At 47.2% G+C, this 18,499-nt stretch overlaps 1 protein-coding gene across 3 annotated transcripts in view; it reads right to left on the reverse strand.

Moving 5' to 3' along the window:
* Nucleotides 1-18,499, reverse strand: part of TEX264 (testis expressed 264, ER-phagy receptor) — a 40,831-nt gene that overhangs the window by 10,245 nt on the left and 12,087 nt on the right. For all 3 annotated transcript variants that reach the window (XM_044675499.1, XM_044675447.1, XM_044675560.1), the window contains exon 4: nucleotides 13,653-13,874. In XM_044675499.1, the coding sequence (XP_044531434.1) occupies nucleotides 13,653-13,874 (222 nt within the window). The remainder of the gene's footprint in view (nucleotides 1-13,652; nucleotides 13,875-18,499) is intronic.

Raw genomic sequence — 18,499 nt, forward strand, 5'->3', positions numbered from 1 at the left:
AACAGTCCTTGCCCTCAAGGAGCTCACATTCTAATGGAGGACACCACTTGGGCATATTGAGGTCCATCCAAGAGTCCACATCTCCAAGGGGAAGGCATTAGCAGCTGGGGGTGGGAGTCTGAGCCAGGCATTCTGAGTGGTGGAGGCCAAGAGGGAGGGCACTCCAGAAATGAGAGAAGAAGAGAGGGCAAAGACACTCATGGAATGCCACAAAAGGAACAGTAAGTCAGCTGGACTATCGATGAGTGGATGACATGTCCTAAAGGCCTGAGAAGACAAGGAGGGCTCATGTTGGAAAGCTTTCAATACCAAACAGAGGACTGTGGATTTGATCCCAGAGGTTCTAGAGAGCCACTCGAGCTTAGTGCATGGGGGTGGACAGGGAGCAGAGTCAGTCAGACCTGGGCTTTTCAAAAATGACCCTGACAGCAAGGACAGGATGGACTGGAGTGGGGAGAGGCTCAAAGCACGAATTAAGAGGTTCTTTCAAGGGGCAGTGAGGTGGCTAGAGGATGGATAAGGGACCTGGGGATGGTAGGTCCTGGGCACCATCTGCACAGAGACAGATGATCATTAAAACCAGGGGATGTGAGGAGGGTTAAGAGAGAAGTGAAGGGCCCTCACCTCCCACTCGAGTTAATGGGAGAGAAGAGCCAAGATGGAAGAAAGAAGCTAGCTCCGCCACAAGGGTATTAGGCAGAAGGCTCTAAGAACTGGGCAGAAAAGACAGGGAGAGCGAGGTACAGAGCTGGCTGTAGTCAATGGGGTTGCTGAAGTGGTCAGACCCCATCAGAGGTGGTGGTAAGGTGGGGCCTAGCTTTGTTAACTGTGTACAGAGCTGTCCAGAATAGTGGTGGTATTCAGGGACCTCAAAGCAGGCCAGGTCACTGGGCCCTGGGAGGAAGCCAGCAGATCAAGCTTCTCTAAGTGATAAACAATTCTGTCGCAATGTCCTTGCTTTCTTCCAGATTGCTGGCTAGGCCCTGGAACAGATACTGCTGTAGACAGAGAGTGCTATGAAGTGGGCACAAAGCAGCCAAAGGAATGATTGATCACTAAAGGGGACCTTGAGAGCCCCTTGAGAGGGAGGGTGACAGTGAGAGAGGTCAGGGCCAGATCCACATGCCAGGAAAGCATTATGGGGCCCTGAGATAGAAGGGTGTCTCAGGTCTTTTTCAAGACGTGCCAGACAAAGAGTGCAGCCATAAGCAGCTGGTTCAGTGGCAAGAGAAAGAACACTTTCCCCCCTTATTCATCCCCCAAACTTGAGAAAGTCCTCAAGCTAGCCATCTTCCCATCTCAGCTTGGAGAAGGAGGCCTGAGCAAGGAACTACTTGGGAGAAAGGCGTGGGGCCTCTGCCCATGCCCACTCAGGCCTGCCTGTCTCCCCTCTCTTCTAGGACTACCATGGCAGGAGTCCCTGGGCAGCATAATCATCCAGCTGGTAAACAGCTGTTGCATCCTACCCAAGGGTGGTGGCATTTCAGTGGTGGGTGAAGTGATGCATATCTATTTTTAATTATATAGACAGACCCTGCTATATACACACCCCCATATCTACCCAGCACACTAAGAAACGCACAAACACACCCATGCATCTACATGGGGGTGCCTGCCTGGGCATCCCTAGACAGACCCTCTGTGCAGCATGTGCAAAGTGCTTTGAGATATCTCATCAGGAAGGCTGCCCAACAAATGCAGCCTGGGACCTTTTGTTTCCTCCTCTCAGCCCTGCTCCCACTGGCCACTGGGTCCCTGCTTGGCAGGGGGAAAAAGCTGGCCAAGTTAAAATTAAACAGCTTGGAAAGCCAAGCAGGAAATAGGGAATGGTGTATGAAAATTAAACGGCTCCCGTCACCCTCAGCCTCAAAATGCAACCCCTCTGGAGGGCAGCCTCCGGACCAGAAGGGAGAAAGAAAGATGGGCGAGAGTGCGCAGGGAGTGAAAGGAATGTGGTCAGGGAGACAAGGTTGAGGAAGGCACAGAAGTGGGTGAGAAGAGAGGAGATGCTCCAAGAATGAACCAAGGAGCTGGGGGAACTATTGCAGAGATGAAGGGAAGAGAGGAGGCAGGGAAGGCCAGGAAGAAGCCACTGGGCTGGGCCTAGGGGCCCCACTGCTGCCTCCCAGTTTTTCATTTTCACCTCAGAAAAGGCAGCCTGCCATGCAATTTACACCTTGGCTCAGCCTCCTGGAGCTGCCCTGGGCCCAACTCCCCATGAGAGACCAAGGAGGGAGGTTGGTGGCAGCTGGCAAACGAGAGAAAAGGAGAGGTGGGAAAAGGGGGACACCTCCACTCAGGGCACAGATCATCAAGCTCCTCAATGCTGAGAAGCAAATGGCTTGCTTAAGGGAAGGGCGGGGGGAAAAACGACACCATGAGCTTGCCTCTACCAGCCTTCAGGCAGCCTCTCAGACTCTAGTGGATGCACAGAGAACGATCCCTTCTCTTTCTCCACAGTCTACAGCTTAGACATTATCAAAACCTTTTCCCTATCCCCAGGGAGCTTCCCAGCAGAGCCAAAGGGGGCTTTGGGGACCTGGCATGAGCTAAAGTAGGGAAGGCTGCTGGGAAAAGAAAGGATTGTGATTGTGATGGACTTCAGCAGAGAGTCCAGTCTCAAGCTACAGGGATACATTGGTCACCTTGCTGACCAGGGGAACCTCTAGTATCCTGGATCACAGGGAACCTCCTTGCTTTGGGAAAACATCCCTTTCCCCCCCCTTATCATTTAAGAAGGCAGGCCTCTCTGGAAAATTCTTTGGGCAGCACCATAGTTCCAGATGGTAGAGGCAGGCCTGGTCACTTTGAAGGGAAGACCCTGAAGTCTAAAATGGCAACTAACATGGGCTGTGTCCTTTGAAGGAGAAAAGCCAAGGACCTTGGGTCAGCTCAGCCCTCCCATCCTGTGCCTAGGCTGACGGAAAAGTGGCTGATTGATTATCCAGCAGAGGGGAAAGCTGTTCTATGCAGATGGAGCTGTGAAGCAAAGCAACTAGGAACCAGGAGAGGTATAAATGCCAGCAGGAAAGGACAGGTGGGCAATCAAGGGAGAGGAGGAGGGAGCAGAGCAGGCACTGAGTTTCCTAGGATAGCATCAGTCCTCTCAGCAGGTAGGCTGACACTGTCCAGGGGACTCAGTCCCTCTCTCAGGGCTTCTGTGTAAATGGCGGCATTGTTGGGTAGGTGGGCCCCCTCTTTCATCCTTGACTGGGTAGACTCTTTAGGGAAGAAAACCAAGGCAAATTGAGCCCATGAAGTAGCAAGGCCTTCTCTAAGGGATATGGTTCACCTCTACTAGGGCTATAACTCCAGAGTCATGATAAGACTTTCTTTCATAATTTGCCCAGGTCTGATATTAACTCTAACTCTGGATCATCTGGATCCAAGCTACAGGGGTGTAACATGTGGCATGGGGAACAGTTCCTTAGTTTTACCTGGGGAGTGTGAAGATGGCCAAAGGCTAGGGTTGGCAACCCCTAGAATAAACAGGATAAGAACCAAATTCAGCCATGGGCAATAAGAATTCATGAGCCTATTCTAGGGAACAGGGAGAGAGACAGACTGCCTGATATTGTTCAATGTCAGTTTGGGAGTGGGTCTCTAGTGGAGCACAGGGAGCTGTGCTTGGCTCCATGCCATTGAATATTTTTATCAGTGACTAGGTCAAAAGCATAGAGGGCATGCTCATCAACGGTGCAGAGGATGCAAAGCTGGGAGGGATAGCTAGTACTCTGAGTGATGGAGACAGGATCCGAAAAGATCTTGACAGATTAGAGCAAAGGGCAGAGTTGGAGCCAAGGATTCTTAACCTTTTTTTGTATAAGAGACCCCTTTGGCATTCTAGTAAAGGCCATAAACACCTTGGAATGCCATTTTTAAATAACTGAAGTAAATAGTAAATCTCAGCCAGAAGTTAGTGAGGATGTCATTTTTTTTCCCATCCAAGTTCATGGATGCCCTGAAGTCTATCTATCCATGGAAGCTGAGTGCTCTGTGGATGTTGGGTTAAGAACCTGGATCTAGTTTTCAAAAAACAAACAAACTTTCTAGCTGTGTGACCCTGGCCAAGTCCCAACTGCTTAGCCTCTACCCCTCTTCTGCCTTGGAACTGATACAATTCTAAGAAGGTAAGGGTTAAAAAAAAAAAGAAGAAAGAAAAGAACCATGGTCTAAATAGATGAAACTCAATAGGGATAAATGTAGTCTTATGTTGGATTCAAAAATCAACTTGACAATATGACATATAGCAGTCTGTCTGAATAAAGAACAATGACCCACGAGCATAATGTTACAAGTGTGATGTGGCAGCCAAAAACGCTAAGGTGAGCTTGGGCTACATTTGTTTTGCTCAGTCATTTCAGTTATGTCTAACTCTTCAAGTCTCCATTTGGGGTTTTCTTCACAAAGATCCTGGAATGGTTTGCCATTTCCATCTCCAGCTCATTTTATAGATGAAGAAACCGAGGTCTGAGGCTGGATTTGAACTCATGAAGATGAGTCTTCTTGACCTTCTGGCCCAGCATTCTATCCACTGGTACATTAGGAGAGTCCCAAGACTGAGGACTTCTTGCTGGTGAGCTAGAAGGGAAACCTCAGGAAAGGAGAGGAAGGCTGCCTTCAGGAATCTCAAGATCTCTTCTGTTTGGTGCCAGAGGGCAGACCCAACATCAAAGGGGCGAAAAGGCAGATTTAGGCTTGACTTAACAGTTACAGAGGTCTCTCCTAACCCCAACAATTCTGTGGTTTTGTAATTCTTGGACTGGTTTGAAGGAGTTAAGAGAATAAGTAGAAGGGAGCTAACCTGAGAGGCAGTGTGGTACATGGGTAAAGAACCCTGCACTGGGCAACAGGCTACCTGGGTTCTAGTGCTGGCTCTACAAACACTATGTGCAAATCATTAAAGTTCCTTCAATGCTGGTCAAGTAAGGGAAGAAGTAGGTGAGGTGACAGGGCATGGCAGAGACACTAAGGAGGCTCTGGTGTCAGTTTGAGTAGGCAATTCTGGATTGTTTGATCAATAAATCAATCAATAAGCATTTATTAAGTGCCTACTCTGTGCCAGGCACTATGTTAAGCAATGGGGACACGAAAATAGGTAAAAGATCTCCTGCCTTCAAGGATCTCAGAATCTGACAGGGGAGACAACAAACAAATAAATATATACAAACAAGTGAGGTATAGGATAAATAGGAAATAATGCACAGGGAGGGACAGCTAGGTGGTAGCAGCAGATGGAGCACTGGCCTAGAGTTGGGAAGATCTGAGTTCAAATTTTACTTCAGACACTTAGCTGTATGACCCTGGACAAGTCACTTGACCTGTTTGTCTTAGTTTCCTTATCTGTAAACTGAGCTGGGTAAATGGCAAACCACTTCAGTATCCTTGCCAAGAAAACATCAAAAGAGTCATGAAGAGCTGAATGTGACTGAAAAATGTCTGAAAAATTAACAGAGAAAAGGCACTAGAATTAAGAGGAATTGGGAAAAGCACCCTTGTGAAGGTATGATTTTAGTTGGAACCTAAAGCTATCCAGGGAAGCCAGGAAGCAAAGGTGAGGAGGGTAAGTGTTCCAGGCATGGGGGAGAGCCAGAAGGCCAGCATCTTGGATCAAAGAGAATGTGGAGGAAGTAAAGTATAAGAAGACTGGAGAGGTAAGAGGGGGTTGGGTTATGAAAGGCTCTGAATGCCCAACAACATTTTGTATTTGCTCCTGGAGGCTGGGTGCTGCCAGAGTTTGCTGAGTTGGGGAGTGACATGGTCGCAGCTGTGCTGGAGGAAAACCCCTTCCGGGGTAGGCAGCCCCACCAGCAGCTCCTGCCATAGTCCAGGGCAGTCTCATGGTCACAGGGCAGAAGGTGAAATAAACAGGCCAGGGCAACAGCTTGGGTGTGGGGACTGAGAGGCAGGGAGGACTCGGCACTCTGGGCTTGTGAGCCCGAGGGGCTGGAAGGATGGTGCTGCTGCTCTCCACAGTGACAGGGAAGGGAAGAGGGGGGTAGGCAATGATAATGAGTTTCATATTTCATTTCAGATGTCTACTGGACGTCCAGCTGGAGACGTGTGAAAGGCAGTTGGAGCAAGACTGGATGGAGGTTGGCAAAGAGGTTGGGGCAGGACAGACAGATTTGAGAATCATCAACCCAGAAATGATCATTATATCCAAGGGAATGGATGAGACCACCACAGGTAGTGTAGGGGGAGAAGAGATATGGTGAGGGGGCACAACCTCGAGGAGGAGTCAGCAAAGGAGGTAGATAGGAAAAGGAGAATATCAAGGAAGGGAGGGTGACCAGCAAGATCAAAGGCTGCACGGAGGTCAAAGAGGATGAGGACTGAGAAAAAGCCCCTGGATTTGACATAAGACGACTGGTGACTGGAAAAAGCTGGAATAGTAGAATGAAGCTGGATTGTAAAAGGTTAAGAAGAGAGTGGGAGGACAGAAAGAGGAGGCACCTACTGTGTGTGTGGAGTTTAGCTATGAAGGGATGAAGATACAGAGGACAATGAGTGGCAAAGGTGAAAGGATCACATTTGGGGGGGGGGTAGTGGGACAAGAACATGTCTGTAGACAGTAGAGATGGGGCATCACCTCCCCCTAAATCTTTCAATGGTTCCCTATTGCCTATCAAATAAAGTCCACACTCCCAAGGTTGGCATTCAAAGTTTCCTCCAGTCTTACTTCCTACCATCTGTGATTCATTCCTCAAATATGCTCCATTGCTTTCCTACCCTTGCCTACATTACTTCCTCGGATTAGAATTTCCAACCATTTTCAACTGGAGGCCTGACCCATTCCTTAAGATGATCCTGTGATTCAAATGCTGCCCACTCCATGAAGACTTCCCTCTAACCAAAAATATTCTTACCCTCCTTGGATTGCTAAAAGATCCTTCTCTGCATCTCTCTTTTGGCCCTTAGTATATTCTGCCTCTTGGTGTAGTTATGTGGATCCATATCTTACTTCCCTATTAGAATATGGAATCCTTTAGTATAGGGATTTCTCTCCTAGTACCAGTATAGAACAATGGACACAGAAAGCTCGATGATCATTTACCTGAAGAACCAATGAACAAGTAGGTCCAGGAAGTTCAGCTATTTGACTTTCAAAAAATTAAACAAGATGGTGCCATGGGGTTCTTAAGGAGGGCTAGAGACTATTAGAGTATTGAGGAAAAGAGTGAGGAACCTGGATCTGTACCCAGGATAGAGGGGATCCCTCTTTGCCTACTTCCCTCTGTACCAGCCTGTTCCAATTTGGGTTTTATGCCCATGCTTCCTGCTGGGCTGATTACTAACCATATTCTTGGTGCCCATGCTTTTTTTCTGTGCCAGGACCAAGAGAGCAATCCAATCAGAACATTTGCCTTTCACCCAGAAGAAGGGCATGCAGGCAGAGACAGCTAGAGTGACTGATGAATACCTCCGGACTCCAAAGGAATCCTTTCCTTTCACATTTTCTCACCTCCTCATGACAGGTGCATTCAGAGGGGAGAGGAGGTTTGTTTATCCCAGATCAGAGTGGCCACCTTAATTTGTTTAACTTAGCATAAAAACCACTGAGAGTGGGTCAGCACCTATCACCTGTGGTCCATCCAGTGGTCAGACTATTTGTCTGGTCATGGCCAACCTTTAGGATCCAGTTATACACGTGGCTTTGCTTCCTGGACCCTACATGGGGAGCCATCAGGCAGCAGTGGCATGTATACTGTAGCCTTACTGTAGCTTTCTTTTACAATTGTGTCCCCAGGGTGTGTTTATCATTCAATAAACTCTGAGGTTGGATCACCTGAGTGAGAAACTTTATATCTGTTCCACAGAATACCAAACCTGACTAACAGGGGAAAATAGTGCCAATCAGCAGGTAGCACAGCCAGGTAAGAGAGATATGAGAGACAAAAATGAGAGCATCCAGCTGGGAGGGTGGGAAGAGAATCTGGGAACTGAGCCTTGGAATGAGAGAGGAGCAGCTGCTTTCTATGACCTTGGCAGGTACTACCTCCCCTAACGAGCTATCACTGGGTCAGGGGATGGTGAGAGGGGCTGACACCCCTGGCCTTCATTTCTTGGGTTCCTCATACTATATCAAGTCTTATTAGCTCAACCCTAGCAAGGTCCTCAATGCCCGAACTATAGCATCCTGTACAATGACAGAAGCTTGTATGTCCTGGAGGTTCTGAGCAGATGTTAACTCTATATGACTCATACCCTGGGAATGGCTTCAATCAGTTTGAAGCCAACTATGGGCTAATTTGCTAACCCAAGCCTTGGGCTGATAAGGACAGCTCTAATACTTTAATGTCCAGTGCCCAAGAGTACCTCCCTGGTAAGGGAGAAACCCTGCCCTTACTCCTGGCACAATGGGCAAGACCTGGCACAATATGGACAGCAAATGACCAAGAGAGAAGACTAAGAGTGCATGCTAAGGCCAGGGCAGAAGAAGCAGTCCAGCCCCTCTGCTTCTGGAGTGTCTCCATTGCCTGTTTCCCCTTCATTTTACAAGCAAGAATTCACTAAGCCTCATTATATGCAAAGATCAGATAAAAAGCCAGAAATGACAAACAGTCCTTGCCCTGAAGGCACTTACACTCTACGTTGAGATTTAGCTTGTAAACAGGCAAGTGGACACAGGATGATTTGAGAGAGTATTAGTGATTAGTGATTAGTGGGGATGGGAAAGGTCTTCCAGAAGATGGGGTGCCTGAGTCAAGTCTCAAAGAGTTATTAATAGGTAGATGAGGCACAAGATGAGACACCAGGTCTTGGGCCCAGGAAGCAGACCACGTAGACTGGAAAGTAGCATGTGAAGAGTAGTAGAAATGAATGAGGAGAAGAGTAGACAAGTTACTTGTGACACGGGGCAGACAAGGTATTTCATCTTCAAAATCCTCAAAAGCTTACAAGGAAGAAGAAAGCAGGGAGCAGTTAAAGAAGACTAGAGGACACCACCTCCCCCTGATCAGAGTGGCCAATATGATCAAAAAGGAAAATGGTCAATGTCAGGAAGGATGTGGGAAAATTGGGACACTGATGCACTGTTGGTAGAACTGTGAACCAACCCAATCATTCTGGAGATCAATGTGGAACCAGGCTCAAATAAAACTATTTGTACTATTTGTACTATTTGACTCAGCAATATCACTACCCAAAGAGACCAGAGATAAAGAAAAAGGACCTAGACCTGTACAAAAACATTTCGAGCAGCTCTCTTTGTAATGGCAAAGAACTGGAAACTGGGCAGGGGGATGATGTCCATCAATTGTGGAATAGCTGAACAACTTATGGTATATGATTGTAATGGAATACTATTGCTCCATAAGAAATGATGAACAGGGTCAGAAAAACCTGGAAAGACTTATATGAACTGATGCAAAGTGAAGTGAGCAGAACCAAGAGAACAGCATGTGAAGTAACAGAAATATTTTAAGATGATCAGTGGTGAAGGATTAAACTATTATTAGCAAAACAAGGTCCCAAGATAACCCCATGGAAATCATGATGAAAAATGCTCTCTAGGAGGCAGCTAGGTGGCTCAGTGGATTGAGAGTTAGGCCCAGAGATGGGAGGTCCTGGGTTCAAATCTGGCCTCAGACACTTCCTAGCTGTGTGACCCTGGGCAAGTCACTTAACCCCCATTGCCTAGCCCATACTACTCTTCTGCCTTGGAACCAATACACAATATTGATTCCATATGGAAGGTAAGGATTTTAGAAAAAAAAAAAGAAAAGAAAAATGCTCTCTATAGCCAAAGAAGGCACTGTTGGAGTCTGATTGCAAATCAAAGCATTCTGTCCTTCACTTCCTTCATGATTTAAAAAAAAAATCAGATCTGTAACATGTCTCCAGTCACAACATGGGGAATATGGAAATATGTATTGCATGAAAGCACTGGTATAACCTATATCAGACTATTCACCATCTCAGGAAAGGGGTGGGGAAGGACGGAGGGAAGGAGAGAATCTAAATGGCAAAATGTCAGAAAACAATTGTCAGAAATGGTTTCTCTATGTAATTGAAAAAAAAAAAAAAGTCTGTAGGTCTAGTATCTAGCCTGACATCACTGAGGGGCCCTAGCTTTATGGGCAAGACTAGTAAATGAGGCCTAGGGGTAGGAGGGGGCCCAGCAGTGTGTAATCCACAAACTGGGAACTGGCTTGATCATCCCAGCTGCTGGGCTCTTAATAGAGCTAAACAAACACAATCCTTTGGGGATCCTTCCAAGGACAGTCAGGGTTCTCTGCCAGGCAATCAGGCTGCTCCCAGTCAGGGCTAGAATTCCTGGGGGATTTCAGGGCCCAAAGATTCTTCCAAGGAGCAGTTGCTGTCCCCTTCCCTTAGATCCTTCCATCCTCTGCTAGAACTATTCCCACCCATCTCCTACCCAGGTTTCTTTCTGTTCCTCTCCTCTCCGCCAGTTTTCTCCCCTTAACAGGATTCCCCCAGATTGTTACTCCCTTTTGAAATGGAAAACTGGCAAGCTGCTGTCAAGCCACTGCAAGTTCGTCAGCATCCTGAGCCTTAGATCAAGAAGGCATCACTGGAGCCAGGCACAGAGAGAAGAGCACATACAAAGGGGTGCACACACATAGGTAGACTTCCGGGGCTGCAAGATTCAAAGATGCTCTGAGCCTCATTAGTGCTCTCCTTTCTCTTTTCTCCCCCACAGTGGGGGTTGGGGAAGCACAAAAAAAGAGAGAGAGAGAGCAGGGAAGGGAACTTAGTCTATCTCCATGGATGCTCAAAGCCCTGCCTCCAGCATCTATCTTTTCACAAAGAGCAGAGACCAAACAATCAAGCTTGTAGGATAGGTTGACCTTGCACTTCAGGCCTCCTACACCATCTCTGCTCATGGGGTTCCTGGACTCTAGGCTCCAAGGTTCAAGAAGTGCCTTCTGAGCTGGGAAGACAACAGAAACTGTCCCAAGGAAACAGAATACTGGAAGGGTGCCAGCAAGCTTTCCCCTACGTCAGCTCTGTGGTAGGAAGATCAGATCAACCATAACTGGTTGATGGGACAGTTGACACCCTCCCAACTGCCTGTTGGTGGCTGACCATACCATTCAAGGATCATGGCTATCTTGATCTCATGTCCTTTTCCAGAGGGAAAAGAGGGATGGTAGGACCTTCTCACCCCAGGGGGCCTGGGAATCCCTTAGAGAGAGCTCTCAAAGTGACATCAGCATTTAATTTTTTTTTTTAACCCTTAACTTCTGTGTATTGGTTCCTTGGTGGAAGAGTGGTAAGGGTGGGCAATGGGGGTCAAGTGACCTGCCCAGGGTCACACAGCTGGGAAGTATCTGAGGCCGGATTTGAACCTAGGACCTCCCATCTCTAGGCTTAGCTCTCAATCCACTGAGCTACCCAGCTGCCCCCATCAGCATTTAATTTTAAAAGTCCTCAGAGATGGGGAAATTTGGGCAAAAGTATCTAAAAACCAGAACTAGAGTCCAGGGAAAGGCTTGAACAGATAAGGCCTGGACTTCCAAATCAGCTTTCTTCTCCCAGACCCCATGAGGGTTCTGCTCCCTAAACTAGCCCTTCAGATCTGTAGCAAACATAGAATAGGCCTGGAACAGGAGTTCGTCTAGGTGCCAGAACTGCCCTCAAACCTTCCGTACCTTTCATACACAAATTCCTACCCTAGTACAGTCATTGGGTCAGGGCAGAGATGCTCAGCTAGGTGAGGCCTGGGGGAGCCCCTTTCTGCCAGCCCCATCCTGCCTTCCTAGAAAGGGCTTCTCTTAGAGAAGGGTCTAAGGAGCATTGAGCATCATCAAAGGGAGAAGACACAGACACATACCTTTTGTCCAGTTCCCTGTGATGACAAAGGACTTTTGGGCTCCCAGGTATTGGCAAAAAGGAAAGGGCTCTGCAGTGGGAGTTGCTTGTAACAGATGTAGGGAGGCAGCTTCCTTAGCCATCCTATCATTCATGCTCCCTCTTCTGGCTCTTACTGAACCATGATACTGACAGTTTGGCTGCTCCAAGCTTTTCAGTCAAGAGGCAAGCGCCCCCCAACGGTCAAGCTGGCTACACTGAACAGCCAGCTTCTTCCGCATCCCAAATTCTGGAAGATGTTTCCAATTGCTTTCTGTTAAACACTTGATGCTAAACTCTGAGGTTTTGTCTCATGCCCATTAGATCAGTAAAGATAACAAGAGGAAAAAGCTTCTAGGGAAAACAGGAACACTGATGCACTGCTGGTGGAGCTACAAACTGGCTCAGTCAGTCTGGAAAGCACCTGGGAATGACGTCCCCAAACTGTGATCAAAGTACACATCCTCTGACTATCCCACTACCAGGCCTAGACTCTAGAGAGATCAAAGAAAGAGGAAATGGACCTAGAGGGACAAAAAATATTTATAGGAGCTCTTTTTGTAACAGTCCCAAACTGAAAACTAAGGTGGTGCCTAGATGTAATGGAATATTACTGTGGGACTTCTCTGCCTTTCCCACCATGGCCCAGGGAGCTCATTATGGGGGTCACCTCATCACCACCCTTGGTCCCTCGGATTTGGAGGGTGGAGCCATGAACTCCAAACCTCTCAGTTCATACATGTCCTCATTTCTCACCCAGCTGCACTAAGTCCCTGTGTTGTCCTGTCCTCTCCTCTCCCCTCACCCATTTGTATTGCTAGCCCTTGTCACTTAACCAATATTTCCTGAGTCTTGGCTACTGGAACATTATTATACCACGAGAAATGACAAATAGGGCCATTTCGGACTTCTTGGTAAACTGATGGAGTACAGTGAACAAAGCTATAAAAATAATTTACACAATGACAATAATACAGAGAAAAACTACTTTGAAAGATTCTAAAACTCTAATCAATGATAATGAAATCCACCAACTTCCTCCAGGCAGAGGTGATGGATGAAGTTTAGGGAGACAACAAAAGGAGAATTGGTTTTGTTGGGCTATGCATAATTGTTATGAGGATTTATTTTGGAGTTTAGTTTGGTTTGAATTGTTAAATGGGGAGGGGCACTGAGAGGGAGAAATAACTACATACAAAAATAATTTAAAAAAAAACTAATATTTAGCAGAAGTCCTAGTCTACTTATAAAAAAGCTTCTCCCCATCCCCATTATCCACTCACACTTTGTCCCCAGCCCTATCCTCAATGCCTTTAATGGCCCTCTCAACAGGAGAGCATGTATCTCAATAGCTTTAGGCCAGTTCAGCTTTGGCCCTTCCCCTTGTGACGTACTCTCAGCTAAGACAGTCCATCTTTGGTCTAATACCATCTTCACTCTCAGATGGATGTGCCTATTTGTAATGGGGAAAGTGACATGGGGTACTAGAGGAAGACAAAATCCTGGGGAGCCAGTGGGGCCAAATATATGCCAGATACCTGGGAGCCAAGGCAATCCTTTCCTACTGAGACTCTTGGGAGATGCCAGGTCTCCTAGTGGGGCCAAGGTATTAGCTCTAGAGGGTCCAAGCCTACAAGGTTCATTCAGCTCTCCTAACTTCTAGCCCAGGATGCCAGGATACAGAAGAAAGGGCAGAAGGGGCAGCCCTTCTCATCTAAGCTGAGGACCTTGTTCCCTCAAACTTATTCTAGGCCTGCCATTGTGTACTTAAAGTCCAGCCTGGCAGCAGAGGGCCAGAGAAAGAAACAAAAGCTGAACTCAGGTTTATGCCTCACCTTGATATAGGTGTCCAGGGCAGGGTGGACCCTTTGGACAGCCAGATGGATGGACAGTGCTGTGGTGTAGGGAAAGACAGCTGTCACCACGTGGCTGGGTGCCGGGAAGGAGAAGATCTTGAAGCCAAATTTCTGGTAGAGGCGGATGAGTTCAGGGGATGGCGACTCATCACCTTCACTTAAGATACTGCCCACAGCAAATCGGCACTTCTCTGGAGGAACCTAAGGAGAGACAGAGCACAAGAAGTATCAGGGCTGGAGCTTTCCAGAGAGGGGAAAAGGCCAAAGTAACCAATACCCCCAGATGAACTGAATCACAGGTTCCAACAGGCCATTAAAAAAATAAGAATAATCATATAAAGTCCATGGGCTGTAGGGTCTACAAAGTGCTTTACACACACAGGGTATTTCCTTAGAGCCTCACAACCCAGTGAGACTGTTATTAGAAAGGAAGGAAACAAGCCATTTACTAGCTACTGACTTTGTGCCACAGACTGTGCTAAGTGCTTTACAAACATTATCTCATTCAGTCCTTTCACAACAACTGGGAGTAGGTGCTATCATTATCCTCATTTTACAGCTGAGTAAACTGAGGCAGAGAGAGGTTTATTGACTTGTTCAGGGTCATATAAGAGGTCTTCCTGACACCAGGCTCAGCCCTTTATTGACTGTGCCACCTAACTGCCTCTAATCCTGATTTCCAAGCATCAGTTAAGAGACAGGTGCTAGGGGCAGCCTGATGGTATAGCCAATAGAGTGCCACACCCAGAGTTGGAAGGATCTGCATTCAGATGTGGGTTCAGATCTGGCCTCCAACACTCCCTAACTGTGAGACCCTGGTCACATCACTTAATCTTGATTGCCTAGCCCTTGCAGCAGTTGATATCTGTCTTAGAGTTGATATTAAAAAGAGTAAGAGTTTAAAAAAAGAAAATAAAAAAAGACAAGTGCTTCTTCAACCTGGACACCATCCTGGCCTAGCATTATATGGGAGCATAGAACATTGAGAGTCAAATTAGAGATGGTACAAAGCAAGAAAGACAAAGGAGGGGGAGGCTATCTCAGAAACGTGCAAGACCCAACTTCTCCCAGCTCATCCTCTCTGACCAGGGATGACGTCACTCTGCTGCCACCCCAAGGCAACAGATAGCTCTGCAGATGGGGTAAGAAGCTTGAGCTAATTAGCCCAGAAAAAGATTCCCTCTGTCCACCCATTCCCCAATCTCCTTTAAGGCGCTCAGAAATCTTTAGATATAACTAGCGACTCATTTCTCTGAGCCAAGTAGGAAATGGAGAAATTGAGGAGAAAATGGAGCCTGGTATTCTTCAGAGGAAACTGGAATGGCTCAGGTTGGCATCCTGAGAAAAGGCAAAGGAGGCAGGCAATCCAAGGCAGGAAACAATGAGATTCCAGTACCCTGATGGAGATAGGCAGAAAGACTCTCAAAGCAGATTCTTGCAGTTGATACCTGCAAAGCCGTCTGTTCAGATCAAGGGCTACAAGTTTTAAACTGAGGGCCCAAAGAAAACATTGGTCTTTCTTCCAGGCCCCCTGAAAGTTCTCTTCAAGGGCACAACGGTCAAACAAGAACTATCCCTTCATATTGAGTTCTCTAGGACCCCTCGTTTTCTCTTCTCTGGTGTCCCCAACTTCCATCTCACTCCCAACTCCTTCCCTCTCAGATGCATCCAGAATCCATTGTCTTTTCTAATTCCCAACCCATGTCTGCTCTCCTTTCTGGATAAACCCGAGAGCATGATCTATACTTGATGCACTTTCTGTTGGCTTGGCCCCCATCTCTTGCTTTACCGAGATAGACTGAGAGATATATCCAAGAGACCTCAGGTGAAACAGGCTACTTAACAGTTCTCTGGCCCTGGCTTTTGGGATCCCCTTCGCAAACTTCACCAAATTTCAAAGCTTGAAGGGACCCCAGAACCAGAATCTCTTCTAACAGTCCCAACAAGCCACCTGGCTTCTGCTCCAAGTGTTTCTACCCCTTCACTATTCCTCCAGGTCCTGTTCTGAGCTGCCTTGCATTCCTGACACCCCCCAACCCCCCACCCTCCCTGCTCTGTGGGCAAGGCAGGGAGCTCCAACCCCGCCCCCCCCAAGACTTGTAAGATATTTTCCTCTGGAGATCTACTGACCACCTGGTTAAATACTCCCTTAATTGAGCTGTGGGAGCCCCTTCACTGTCTTCCCCCACTGCCAAGTCTCCCTTAACCTTGGCCTTAGCTCTAACTTGTCCATATTTTGTGCCTGATACCTAATCTTTTAACAAGGCCTGCCACCTCTTCTGCCTAGCGCCTATCTGCCCTGCCACTTCTGGGGCCCCAGCCTTCATGGAGGCTTGTGGATATGACAGCTTGTCCCTGGGATCTATCACTCACTGCTGTGAGAAGCAACTTTGACCCTCCTCCAGGTCAGCTCCTTTAATCTCCTTTAGATGGGGCTAGTTGGGAGGCTTCAGTTCTGGTCCCGAAGTGATCTATCATTAAATTCCTGGTGTGACCACAGACAAGTCATTTTCTCCTCTCTGAGGCTGTTTTGTCAACAGTAAAAGAAAGGTCACGGATTAGACGATTTTGCCTGCTTTTGGTCAGATGACGTGAGAGGGCTCTGTAGTCAGAACTGCTGTCACTAGAGGGTGCCACTGCACCTTGGCAGCCAAACATGTGGCCACCCCACTCTTGTCCTCTCCTGAATGCACACCAATCTTTTTGCAGACCTGGTTCAGACCTTTTGGCTTCAGAGGCCGGGAACAAATTCCTCCATTCAGGTGCTTGAAGCTCTGCTCACTCAGGGCTCACATCTATTAAGTGATTATCCAGCCACTTTTTCCAAGTCTGAGAAGCATGGCCCTCTAGAGAGAGCACAGTCTCTCCTCCTAGACTATCCCTGAAGTTACTTCTTCATCTATTAATCAGCAAGCATTTATTAATGAATTCCTATGAGCTAGCCACTCTGCTGAGTGCTGCTGTAGACAAAATAGAGAAGAGCTCCTACTAAGGCTTGGGACCAAACCTATCCTGGGGATAGGCTGGGGAGTGTGGGGGGAGCAGCTAACTGGAGGCAGGACTCCTGGGTTCTTAGAAATCTAGAAGACAGGTAAATCCATCCTTTCTGGGGACCTCAGTTACTCAGAAGAGGCTACACCAGGACATTACAAGTGAGATTGGTCACCCTCCAATCTGTTTCTCAACCAGGCAAGTGGTGCCATCCAGGAATCTTTGAGAAGTACTGAGAAACAGATCTTGCCAGCCAGAAGCAGGCAGCATCATAATGGCCTCTGAGGAACATTTGCTCCCTGAAGCAAGTAAGAAGTCCAGTAGCTAAACAGTACATCCCCTACACCTTTAAGGCCCTGGAAGGCAGTAGCAGGTAACAGCCTCTCTTGCTCTCTATTCTGACTTTATTTGGGCACCAACTCAAGAGATCAGCTGGTTTCCTCCAGTGACATGCTTCCTTATCCTTCTACCTCACCCCCAACTACCACCAAACTTCATGCCCAATGCGCCCTGGGGGCAGAGAGCCAATCATTAAATCTCAGCAGCTAGAAATCCCTAGCTAGATAGGGGTAAATAAGGGGCCAAGCCAAGGAAACACTGCCCCACAGGGCAGAGGCAAAGACAAATGTTTACACAGCCAGTCAGTTCCTCAGTCAAGTTGGGATAGGTTTTGTCCTTCTAGAGAAAGGGCATCTAGGGATTAAGTATTTCAGGTCTAAGGAAGCCATCCAAGGTCATCTGCCTGGATTGCTAAAATTAGAAGGAAACCCAAAGATCAAACCAACTGTGCCATTTTTCCAGAATGGAGTGCTGATCCAATCCTTGTGGTCCCCTCATCATCCCAATCAAAGTGGCCCCTTTTGGCCACCATTCCCTATGTATTGTCTTTATTAAAATGTAAAATCCTGAAAGGCAGATACTGGCTTTGCTTTTGCTTTTTTTTTCTTTTTTAAAACCTTCTGTCTTAGAATTAATACTAAGTATTAGTTTTAAGGCAGAAGAGTGGTAAAGGAAGTTAAGTGACTTGGCCAGGGTCATATAGCTAGGAAGTGTTTGAGGCCAAATCTGATCCTAGGACCTCCTATCTCCAAGCCCAGTTCTCTATCCACTGAGTCATCTAACTGCTCTGGCTTTGCTTCTATATTTCTGGTAGAGAGGAAACGTACAAAACCTGTGTGCTTTGAATTTGGGGGAGTCATCTCCGCAGAGATCATAACCTTAGAGGTTGAAGAAATGGAGCCTGAAGGGCTGTACTCAAAGCCTCAAAAGGGAGGCTTTCACTCAGGTTCCTCCAAGATATTCTGAGATTAATTAGAGACTTCTGACCCCACCAAGATGGTGTGATGAGACTGACTACCAGGAAGCATCTATATAGGTACAGAGCTGATGGTTTTACTCCAAAATTAGCCACCCACACCCACACCCCCCAGCCATTGACTTGACAACCTGTTCCTACTCACCTCTGAAACTGGGAAAGTCACTGAACAAGCTCACCTGATGGGCTCCTTTCTGCCATTTGCCCTAAAGCTGTGTAAAACACCATCCTAGCTTGTTATTTCCCTTGATTGGTTCTTTGCAGTAGCTAGCCAGCCACCTGGCAACTGCCCATCAGAGGATGCTAATTAAACTTTTTAATCTTCTAACCTTCAGGGGAGGAATGGTTCTCCAGGAAGATTTTAGGATATCTGGGCTGAGGAATTCCCTGAAAGTATCCCAGCACTGCTTCTTAGCAAACAGTACTTACTTAGATGCCTTTTCTCCATTTGTTCATTCATTCACAGATTCATGGAATGGAAGTCAGGATAGGAGGACCCCTACCAAACAGGCAGAGTGAA

Source organism: Gracilinanus agilis, chromosome 1, assembly GCF_016433145.1.
Source record: "Gracilinanus agilis isolate LMUSP501 chromosome 1, AgileGrace, whole genome shotgun sequence".
In the NCBI taxonomy this organism is placed as follows: Eukaryota; Metazoa; Chordata; class Mammalia; order Didelphimorphia; family Didelphidae; genus Gracilinanus; species Gracilinanus agilis.